This window comes from Ipomoea triloba, chromosome 3, assembly GCF_003576645.1.
Source record: "Ipomoea triloba cultivar NCNSP0323 chromosome 3, ASM357664v1".
NCBI classification, from domain to species: domain Eukaryota; kingdom Viridiplantae; phylum Streptophyta; class Magnoliopsida; order Solanales; family Convolvulaceae; genus Ipomoea; species Ipomoea triloba.
Window position 1 is genome coordinate 14,432,678 of NC_044918.1, and position 12,017 is coordinate 14,444,694.

At 33.3% G+C, this 12,017-nt stretch overlaps 2 protein-coding genes across 2 annotated transcripts; one reads left to right on the forward strand and one right to left on the reverse strand.

The window, feature by feature from the left end:
- Positions 1-699: 699 nt before the first annotated feature.
- LOC116014101 (BTB/POZ domain-containing protein At3g56230-like) lies at positions 700-4,820 on the forward strand. The gene is made up of 3 exons (XM_031254098.1): positions 700-1,056; positions 2,882-3,061; positions 4,248-4,820. The coding sequence occupies exons 1-3, from the start codon at positions 859-861 to the stop codon at positions 4,707-4,709; spliced, it is 840 nt and encodes a 279-aa protein (XP_031109958.1). The 5' UTR covers positions 700-858; the 3' UTR covers positions 4,710-4,820.
- A 1,901-nt stretch (positions 4,821-6,721) lies between these two features.
- Positions 6,722-8,073, reverse strand: LOC116014197 (transcription factor SCREAM2-like). The gene is made up of 4 exons (XM_031254198.1): positions 7,920-8,073; positions 7,717-7,833; positions 7,251-7,424; positions 6,722-7,104 (listed from the first exon to the last, which is right to left on the reverse strand). The coding sequence occupies exons 1-4, from the start codon at positions 7,995-7,997 to the stop codon at positions 7,006-7,008; spliced, it is 468 nt and encodes a 155-aa protein (XP_031110058.1). The 5' UTR covers positions 7,998-8,073; the 3' UTR covers positions 6,722-7,005.
- Positions 8,074-12,017: the final 3,944 nt, after the last annotated feature.

Here is a 12,017-nt window from a genome sequence, read left to right on the forward strand (position 1 = left end):
TTTTTTTTTTTTTTTTTTTTGTTAGTAATTATTTTAATAATAATGGAAGAGATGAAACATAATAATTTCAAACACGACACTGTTTGGTTCAAAGAATATTTTTAGGTATGTGACATTCTTTATTAAGGGAGAAGAACGAGATTCTCAATTCCAAATATTTCATGTTCCCACAAATATAACACCATAACAGTTGGTCTTGTGTGAAGTTATCTCACGTGAGACCGATATTACTTTTTTCTTTTAACTAAAATGCATTATATATGTTTTTATTGATTTAGCAAAAATATATTACATTAGTTTTGTTAAAAAATATTACTCTTCTCACAGAAGATAGTTTCACAATAGTATTTATACTACATATACACGCACACCATATATACATTAAAATATAATAATTAGTAATAAAAAGTGGAGTTCAAACTCAAGAAAGTGACTCCACCTTGAAAGTAAAAAGGTAATCATTCAAAATATTCTGTGCCCACAAGAACCAAAAATAATACTTTGCTAGCTAAACGAAGATAATTCGCTGTAATTAATTATTTTAATTTGAGTATAAATAAAGTAATATTTCCCAATAAAATAAAATAAAAAACAATTATTCAACCTACCATCAACCATCCTTTATTAAAGCATAAAGTCTCTAACCCATATATATATATAAACCATAAAAATTAAAAAAGTCATCGTCATCGTCTTCCTTGCTGTGCGTTGACGAGAAGAAACTTCCCTTCTCCACCTCCATCGCCACCACCGCCGCCGCCGTCGCCGCCGCCACAACTTCCCTTTTACGTTATTCGTCTGGCTTAATTAGTTTGAGATTAAAATTAAAGTTAGTGGAGATCGAGCGAGGGCGGAGAAATGGATTGTTCAATATGCAGCGCAATGCCTTTTATTCTCCGGCCGCCGAGGAACACCATATGCGGAGCATGCTATGAAGGAGCCAGAAGCATAATTACCTTGACCAACAAGCTCGATCACGCCGCAGACAATAAATCGCCGGATAATAAATCCTCTAACGTTAATCCTTCATCCTCGTCTTCAACTTCTTCTGTCAAGGTACGATGATACAAATTATTTTACTGTTTTTTTTTTTTTTCTTTTCCTCCCAAGGTTATGGAGTCCATATTAGAGGCTTCCTTTTTCAACTTTTGATTTAAATTAAAAGCATTTATTTTATATCTAATAAATATACATTAAATATTTACAAGTTCAACTTTCACCAGCGAGAATGGTATAATAGTCTTTTTGATTTAAGCCAATTTAATTAGCAGCTAGTTATCTTTATTGACTAGAGTGACAAGGCACACCTTCACAGCTAGTTTCCTTCATCAATGAAATATAAATTAAATGATTTTTACCTTTTGTTTTCTATGATGAAAGTTTATCCATGCAACATAGGGCAGTATTTAGTAAATTAGTAATGGAGTATAAATTATTACGGAGTACCCTACAAATAATTTAATTAAGATATGGATCAAATTGATATTTTTATATTTAATTATTTTTATTTAAAAGTATAACATTGTGTTGTCGGGTTATTGTTGTATGGCATTGTAAATTCTTTCTTAAGTTAATATGAATTTTATGAATGTTTTGGTACTTCTTATAATTATATTATGTATTAAACCATTAATGTCAATTTCTATGAATAAGATGTTTCATTTCATAGTATTAAGTGGGAGGGCATTGTCAAGAATTTGGCAGAACACCAAACATGACTACTAATGACCATGTTTTTTGGGTGAGGAGGTAACCACTATCCGAGGATGAAGGATAAATTTTACTCTTATGTAAAAACTAAAAAATCACTTATGAAAGGTAAATTGTACTATGAAAACTCTTAGTAACGAGTTCAGCCAAAAAAATTTAAAAATTAAACTCGTGATATTCTAGTACAAAAATTATGTTACATCCAGCCATAACTCATTTTGGCCACTACTGACCATTTTATCCATTGTGATGTTTACTATACAAAACTGACATTGACATTCACCTAAGAAGCCCATCATATATTCTTCAAAATCTTTTCTTTTCCACATAATATTATAATTAAAAATAAACAATTATTTAATTTTAAGATCCAGGAAGCAGCACTAGCAAACTCTATATGTATTATTTTTATAAAGAAAACACATGAATCAATTATTAAGATTGTTAATAATCAGTGAAACATAATTCAATATTTAAGATTAGATCACTACGTATACAGCTATAAATATAGAGAGGTGTGACACCTTTGATATCACTTCCTCTAATGTGGTCATCACTAAAAATGAAATAGGGGCAGTGACTACAAGTTTTCCTCGTCACTCAAAAAAAAAAAAAATATCTATCATTGCACCGAAAAGGTGATCGAATAGGTGGAGCATGACTCTCGTACTTATAAGTCACAAGTTATTCCCAACACCTTCTTGGTCGAGTCCGTCGTACATAATTTTCCTGGTGCTAATTACCTCTCTTGCGTTGTTTGCTAGTTATCACACAATAGTAAAATTTACGCAGTGTACACCATTAAGTACTGCCTACGGTTTCTTGAAAACTCAAGATTTTTAACGAATTTTTCATATTTTTCGATAACCGTTTGTGTGCATTCCTAGTGGAACCCCAATTATGCATTTTTAACCAGGTATGGCTGAAAATCCAGTTACATACCCATTCAACAACCCAACCATCCAAATTTTTCGATTGTTATTTTTTCGATCCCAAAAAAAAAATATATACATATATATAACTTCTTATAGTAAATTCTATCCTATGTTAACATACACTTAAAAGTGATCAAAAATCTCTAATTTTTTAATAATGATCAAAGAATTTTCCTCTATATATGTGTATGAAAATGACTTGTCTAATGTTAATTTGTGTATCCATACAACCACAGGGATTTGCAAATGCATTGAAATGGGTAAAGGAAATGAGGGAGATGGAAGAGGAGCTAAATGAAAAGCTGAATTTCCTAGGTGGATTTGCGGCTGCTTTCAGACAAGACATCCACACTGACATCTTAGTTAAGCCTGGAACTAATAATGGACCGCCCATTCCAGCGCATAGAGCTCTTCTGGTAACACACATTATTAATTCCTGCTAAACCTTATCTTAAACATTTCATTTCCCACAATTAATTACTCATATTATTAGTGGCCTGCCCTGGATACCTATTACTTAACAACATATATACATATAGGACCACTCCACCTACAGGATGTCTTGATCTAATTACTTACATTAACTATTGGCCACTCAAAAATTGTGGGTTGGCATCGTCTATCCTTACATATTTGTATTTGATTTGTGTTAATTGTGAGTTACCGGGTAACTCACCATTAGCTATAAATAAATACATCATAAAGTGTTTAGAAATGTACTGAATGGATTTAATTAACTCGGTTGGTCTGAATTAATAAATCCGATAAATAAAGGATCAAATAAGTAAATGAATAGTAATATGAAAAGACAAAAAATATGTGTCGCAGAGACAATTCTTGCATTGAGACGTTGCTTAATTGCTATTACAAAGATTTTCAAGATGCCTTAACAATACAAAGGATTAGGCTTATATACTAGCTAGTTTCATAGCCCATGAAAAAAAGGTGGTTGCAACAACCTTGGATCGCGCTTGGCCGAGCACCCCTTCGGTCGAGCCATCCCTCGGCACCTCCAGCCCAATAATTATTATTGTGTAGTCATGCAATCAAATAATGTACATTCAGTATAAAAATAATGTACTTTTAGTATATTAAAATGTACATTACATTCAAGAGATGTACATTATTTATGCACTGAATATACATTATATTGTATAATGTACATTTAATACACAAATAATGTACATTTAGTATATTAAAAATGTACTTTTTGTTATGGTTCACACAATAATTTGCCCCTCCAGCTGAGCACACGCCATCGGCCTCGGCCGAGCACCCAGGCAAAGCGCTGGCCGAGGCCCAGGTTTGGGCTCGGTCTGGACAACCCGGGTCCATCCGCATCCTCCTTGATCCACACCTCGGTGTCATTTTGCTCCGGTCCGATTTCTAATATATCCATCGGCACCATTAGGTATAGTGCGGTGTGGTACTTTTTTTTGGTGTGTGGTGCATTGGTACATTTTTGAATTGGCATATTTTTGCATACATAATGTTGAATCCGCACCATGGAAGCACTGTCCGCATTTGAACCAGTATCTATAGATGCATAGTGTTGTATGCTTATATATGATTTCTGTAATCAAACAACTGAATGTACCACAGGCGGCAAGATCAGACATCTTCAAAAACATGCTGGACTCAGACGGCTGCAAGGCGGCGCCGACCAACAACACCATTACACTGCCGGAGCTAAACTACGAGGAGCTACACGCGCTGCTGGAGTTTCTCTACGCCGGAGACTTGCCTAAACAAAAAGCAGAGAAACACGTTTACTCGCTGTCCATCGCCGCCGACAAGTACGAAATCCCATTTCTACAGAAATTCTGCGAGGAACAAATGCTGGGATCCTTAAACTCCTCGAACGCCCTCGACGTCCTCGAAATCTCCGACACCTGCTCCAACCAGTCGCTCAAGGAGACGGCGTTAAACTTCATCGTCAAGAACATGGAGGATGTGGTTTTCTCCTCCAGGTTTGATACGTTCGCGCTCAAGAACCCTCATCTCACCGTGCAAATAACCAGGGCTTCTTTCATGGATATTAAAAGTAGGAGGGCCGGGGTGTAAATATTAGTTTCTTCTCTTTTCATGAAAAGTAAATTCCAAAATGTAAATCAAATAAATAATCTCATACCAGAAGTTCACGAGTTCGATTCTTGTCAATATTTTCTCGTTTAAGATCGTCGCACATGATAATCTTCATAGTGATTGCTTTACGAGAAAGTTCACATCCACTACCGTCTGATTACCAGAATGTGTGTTTTGCATAAAGTTTGTCTTGTGATCTTAACCAATAAAAGATCATAAGGAAGTAATATAAACTAGTTTATATTGTCCATAGCTGACCACCCCATCAAATCAAGTAGGCCAACGATGGACTACTCCTACTAGGAATGCGTAAGATCAAAATTTACCTGATATGCACTCTCAAATAGTGACTACTGCCCTCATCATCCAAAAATAGTATGGTAGTATGTGAAAAAGAAATCAAATATTGCTTGAAAATGGAATATAAATTAAGGAATAATTTATGTTGTGATTCTTATATGAATCAATTTCAATGTATTTGACTTTAAATATAAAAAGAAAAAGGTAAAAAATTCATGTAGAAATGGGCTTTAATTTGCTCTAGAGTACACGACAAAACTTCCATTGTGGCCCATCAAATCAATATGGGCCAAGCCCATAGCTTACAAACAATGAACTCGAACCCAAATAGGAAGGTGAAAGAAGGCCCAAAACTCGATCCATGTGTCCTTGGTCTATCAATTTGGTCCAACACTTCTAATCTCATAGAGCTTTTCTTTTCGTGTGCGGTTTGTGAATTATTATATAGGAATAGAGTTTACTTAGTACACACTTTCAGGTAATAGTCGCTTGTTTTTTTCATAACAAAAAATTAAAAAAAATGTACGAAAGATGAAAAATTTTACAATGTTATATGTATGCTCGTGTGTGTATATCATGAGCTTTGGGCGAGCTCTAGACAATCTATCATGATCGGGACTCGAGGTTAGTAATAGATTGGTTAAGGTAAAAACTAACTCGGATCGATTGTTGCCGTGAGTAAGATTCATGGAGCGACCCAAGAACAAACGTCTTAGCTTTCTTTTATGTGTTGTAATCGGATTAAATTTGAATTTGCACTATTAAACATGTTTATCGTAAAGTTAATATATAGTGTGCAAAAGTGAATGGCATTGTTCTCTTCTTCTTTTTTTTTCTTTTATTTAAACAAAAAATTAATTAAAATATATGAATATATGCATAATTTAATGTGCGATGGTATCATCTAAACACATGATCCTTTAATTTCTCAAAAAAAAAGAATATTTCTGCACCCCTCCCAAAGCAATAAACTTTGATTTTTACTTGACAATCGAGTCAAAAACTATATAAATATTCATTTTTAATAATGTTTAAGGTTAAATTTATTACAAGGAATTTTATCATATGATGAACTTTTCGATAGTTATTCTTTCCTGCTTTCTTGGAGACTAGCTAGCTTGCCATAATTTTATTTATTTAATTACTTTATTCTTCTATTATTTTATTGTTATTATTTTTTTATTATGTTAGGTGGAAGTTTGAGGGGTAGTAGTGCCTAGTCTACTAGACCAGTGTCCAGCCATCAAATAAAGTTGTGCATTTGCTACTACTCTACTAGTTATAAATTTTAGCTTAGTGGTAAGCGCTTGATCCTGACAATTATGAACTAAATTTACATACCCTATAAGTATATATATAAATTTAAGTGTTTTGAGTAGAGGCATTAAAAAATTAAATTTAGCATTTTGTTGCTAGCATGCATTTATAATGTGACACTAACGACTATGTATATTTGTAGAAGATATTTTTTGGGTGTAGCTCAGGTTTTCTACCGTTGAACACAGTGACTAATCCCTAGCTGAATTGTAGGCACGTCTATTGGGTGGGACAGTTAGTCTGGAGATTTAAGACTACTCCATACCCAAAGCCAAGGATTATATTGAACTCTTGACGTTTAGTTAAGAATGGATGAGTCTTTTCGATTCAACCACACCTCAGGTTTTTGTAGACCAGATATTAAGACAATATCAAAATATCAAATTAATATTTTTTATTTTACATTTGACGTGATCAAAAGACTTACAATTTCTAGATTTTTTTTTTAATCATCACTTGATTCCCCACTAGCTAATTGAGCATGCAATGCATCTCCAAAATTCATGATCTTCGATCATCAATTGACAATTTAGTACGTACATATAAGTTGTTGATTACCATGATTCATGTTGCAAATTACCCATTCATGACTAACCTAGCTACCTACAAAATGAAGTGGAGAACCCCAAGAAAGAAAGCACAATAATATATCATCAATTTAGTCTTGATGATCATTGCCCTCACTCCAATTCTTGATTGCTTCCGAAACCGCTTCTATCACCACTCCGCTACTTATCCCATCTTCATTCTCGTCATTCTGAATCACACAAAAATATCATTAAAAAGTCCACATTTGAAAGTCTCTTTAAGTTAAATACACGTACATAATTACATTCATCGTCTTATCTTAAAATCTACCAGTCCCGAGTTTCTGTATATATATGTGTGTGTATATATATGTACCTCTCCTCCAAATGCTTGGAGATGGAAGTTGTCTGTACAAGAAACCCTAGCTTCGAGGACATTCAGGCCAAGCTCCTCAAAAGCTTCAAGTAAGGCAACAAGCAAGCCAGGACAGCTTCTTTCTGAATATACTTTCACCAAGAAACCCTTTTCTAGGGTTTCCACTGAAAATTTCTGTACACCAAAAACAAAACAAAATAAAAATAATATTGACTTCAATTTACCTTTTACTTAAAAGGCTAATAATTAACCTAATATTAGTATGTACTACGTACGAAAGAAGTTGTGTTTATTCACGGGATGGCCAACCTTTCTGACACCCCCATCTTTTCCCATATCCATATAAATATAAATATAAATAACTAAATTTAAAAAAAAAAAAAACAAAAAAAATATAACAAAAGATTTTTTTTTAATACTATTGACTCTGTTACAATGTAATATCTGTTATAACAAAATTACTTACGGGACATGATGATGAAGAAATCTGGGAAGCTGCCAATTCTTGGTTTGCTATTTCCACCTTTTGCTTTAGTTCTTGGATGTACTTTGATGCATCTACTATGATTGATGTTTCACTCACCTGCGTCGAATGTTGTACACACACATATATATTTGTACACATGAAATTCGATATATATATATAGAGAGAGAGAGAGAATTAATTACAGCGTGAGAGTTGGTGACGGATCGGAGGAGTTGAAGCTTCTCATGCAGGGTGGTTCTCTTTTGCTCCCTGGGAACCATTGTTTTAATTTCTCTCTGTCTGATCTTTTTCTCTTTCTGGTTTTCTCTCTCTCTCTGTATATCTGAAAACTTGAAGGTGTGAAGGGGGGATGGAGGGGTTTAAATAGGGGAGACTATCGCTCAAATCAGTATCCTCCTTTGTTTGCTTCCCACATGACTGCCTGTCTGTTTCACCATTCAAATCTTTTTTCAGACAAAAATAAAAATTTATTTACTCTTGTTATGTCACGCTTACCTTTGATTTACGGAAAAATTCGGCATTCAATAACTCTAGATAAATCTCATTTCGTGGCACAATCGAAGCGGTACAAGAAAGTAAACCAATTCTGGATCTGGGATGCCATATATACAATCCTTATACATTGGACTAGGGTTACGTTCATAGTGTATTGTGGACCTCGGTGCATGTATATGTGTCTTATGCCTGTTGTGAGTTTTGTGTTTTGAAAGTATGAATTTTGTACCTGAAAAAAATTAGTAACTGTGTCTTATTTTATAAATTTTTGTGTCTTGTATTGTGAAATCATATGCTTATGAAATTCTATATCTTGCAAGCATATATTTTATGTACCTCGTTGTTCTGATCCATGATCCAAATGTTATGTGGACCCTGGTGATATAAATCTCTCCATATATATAGTTGAATGACCAGCCAATAGGCCGTTTTCTCTGGGAGTTAAATTTCTAAACATTATGATTGCCAAGCCAATAATATAACCAACTCAGTTAGGGTTACTTTAGTTTGACCATTTATCACTAAGCCAGAAATTTTGTTTTAATTATTACCACTGCCTCAGTTGTGAATTGATTGATTTAACCTTAAGTTATTGCAATTCATTTTAAATGATCTCGACTGTCTTTACTATTCATCACTTTGTTCCAAAAACATTGTCATCGCCCTATATTGGAATGTTACAAAAAATGTCACTTCACATAAATGCAAATACTATTTATAATTTTGTTACGCAAAACACCCTTTAAACCTCTCTTGAGGAGTGTCCTTTCCTGCATGAACGGAGAACAAAGGTAATATTGGTTCTTCCTCCGATTTTCCTCCAATTATTGTGGGGTGTGTATATAGAGAGGGTTAAATGAGAATAAGTTTATTTCTTAAGTGATTTGCTTTGATATCAATTTTAAAAATTAAAAAGTTTATCACAACGTCAAAAGTTATACATAGTAGCGAAGGTGTAATTTTATTTCTTTTATTTGCGTAACAGTCAGTTTGACGTTTTTTATGGCAAAATGTTGAACCACCGCCCAACAGTTTATCACAATCAACCATCAGATTTCATCAATGATTGAGGATTTTAGTTTAAAAAAAAATACAAGGTCATTTTTATAATTATTATAAGCTTTCAAATTCATAATATTTATAAAATTGACCTCACTCATTTTTCTCTTATTTTTGGTAGCCATAGTCATCGATCATTAATTTATCTAAATGGATGTATCAAATCAGTCATCACTTTTTTTTATCAGCATATTCTTACCTGAACTCTTTTTATATATATATATATATATATATATATATATATATATATATATATATATATATATATATATATATATATATATATTCTCTTAGCTTGCATAAGGTGAGGTTCCTATATGATGAGAACCAACCTCCCCATGAGTCCATGAGAACCAATATCATACATTAAAAAATAGATCTATATGGATAATATTAATTGGGGATTTAAAACGCGTGTGTGCATATATATTAAACATGTGTTGTGTGCAACATAGGGACATATTTAATATGTACACATCAAAATGCCTAATATACACACGCGTTTTTAATCTCTCAATTAATCTCATCCATCCCTAAATCTATTTTTTAATCGATGTGATTGATTATCATGGATTCATGAGGAGATTAGTTCTCATATGATCTCTAATCCTGTTATATGTATTTAGGTAAATGTGATGATATATTTTAAATGGAAGAGATCAGAGCAAATGATGATGTGACAACCTTTTAAATCACAAATATAATGTATGTATTCAATATTTATAATAATTATTATGATAAGAGATATTTATAGGATTGATTAAGAGGCGTATATAAGCGAATCGCGCATGCAACATGCGCATTATAATGCACCAAACAAGAGGACAAGCATGAAGGTGTACCTGGTTCACAATGATAGCTGTCTTTTTGTGTCACTTTTTTTTTTTTTTTTCTTTCCCCAAAACCAAGCTAAGTGTAACATAATTGAGGTGGTCAATTTTACTAGGCTAGATAATCAAGTTGATTAAATAATCGACCATATATACTCAATTATTAATGCCTAATCCCTTTAACATCAAGGATGTTATAATCGAGTAATCTGAACTTCTAAGTAAGAGGTTTGGATTTGATTCTCAGTGTCGTACGTTCAATAAACTTTATTCTTGTATAATAGTCCACAAATCACATAAAGAAGATAAGATAAATTGTATTATTAAGATCACATATAGCGGCCAAGGACCTTGTGGTCTAGTTGCACCAAGTTGCTCCCCATATGGGAGGTTACTAATTTACTAATAATAATTAATGAACATAATAGGATTTTTTTTAGAATAATAAAATATAATAGGCTTTTTAAAAATATTTTATACTAATAATACATGTCAAGATTGAAAAGAACTCCACGAGAAAAAAAATGTTTTCCTTATTCATAAGCCAAGTTGCTAGATAGATACATAAGAAAATTATACTGTGAGGTGTCAAAGAACACTTATACGATTTGCACTAAATACAACCATGCATAATATGTGTAGTTATACTAAGTATTGTGCAAACAAGCTAAAGATCGGATTAACATCCAATATCTTATATATAACCTATACCTAAATAGTATGTCTAAAATGATACTAATGTCAATTAACAACTTAAAATTTTTCATTATGACATCATAGTAATAAAATATAGACAATTATCAGCTCATTAATTATTCTCTATTTTTAAGTGTATTCAGAATTTTCACCATTGAACATAATGATTAATTTCCTCGTTGAATTATTCTCTTTACAATTGAACATAAGGTGTGGTAAAAGTTTGAATATAATGGATAGAATAATGGATGAGATAAGGAGGGGTGAAACAAAAACATATATATATGAAGTTTTCTACAATACATTGGGATGAATACATCATGGAAAGTAGTGAAGGGAAGCATCAAATATGGAAGTTTATATATTTGTGATTTTTGGATGCCTCCAAATAATTTTCACGGGGAATTTGGAGCTCCTCTTTTCTCCAGCCGTCACCTTTTGTCTCAACTCTCTCTCACTCTCTCTCTCTCTTTCTACACGTGCCCACAATAATCCCCCTTAAATACATACATAATAATAAATAAATATATATATCTATCTTTTCTTTTTTCGGCACCCAAATATCTTTTTCCACTTCACAAATTTTTCATCCTCCAACCTCTATATGGTATGCTTTTGCTGCCATGATTTGTCTAACTTGGGCAACTTGGGTATATACTTGGATCTAGAGCACTCATTTGTGATCACATTCTTTCAAAATCCAATCCTCTCGTCATGTAAATTACGCGTTATAAATGTCTAGTTCTGTATACAGTTAAAATAAACGATGTTACATCTTCTTACCTATAGTGTATATATTAAAGCAACTATTTTTGTTTTGTTTATGTGGATGCATGGTGATTGATATGCATCCCATGCTCAATCACGAGATCATAGATGTGCTTCAACGGTCTATATGTTGTTCAAAATGCTTGTATTGCAGTTTAGGGCAACAACATTAACAATAAGGCCAATTTCATACCTTCTGACCAGTAAAACGAAACTTTTAATTTGACTCTTCTTTAAACTGGTCAACTAGTTGAGCTGTGTCAGCGGGATGAAGTGGCTGACCAGCTCATCAACCAGATGATGAAAACTGGCAACCCTCATTCACTTTTTGGCTGGGAATTGGGGTGGGGGAGGGGGGGGGGGGGGTCCGCTCATCAGTCATCACTCATATATCAGAGTCGTCGTCATGTAGACACAGAAAGCAGAGAGACA

Coding starts and splice junctions, on each gene's coding strand:
- LOC116014101 (XM_031254098.1), top strand. CDS start 859: ATGGATTGTTCAATATGCAGCGCAATGCCTTTTATTCTCCGGCCGCCG. Junction 1,057..2,881: donor CTTCAACTTCTTCTGTCAAG/GTACGATGATAC, acceptor ATACAACCACAG/GGATTTGCAAATGCATTGAA. Junction 3,062..4,247: donor CAGCGCATAGAGCTCTTCTG/GTAACACACATT, acceptor AATGTACCACAG/GCGGCAAGATCAGACATCTT.
- LOC116014197 (XM_031254198.1), bottom strand. CDS start 7,997: ATGGTTCCCAGGGAGCAAAAGAGAACCACCCTGCATGAGAAGCTTCAA. Junction 7,834..7,919: donor CCGTCACCAACTCTCACGCT/GTAATTAATTCT, acceptor CATTCGACGCAG/GTGAGTGAAACATCAATCAT. Junction 7,105..7,250: donor TCCAAGCATTTGGAGGAGAG/GTACATATATAT, acceptor TGTGTGATTCAG/AATGACGAGAATGAAGATGG.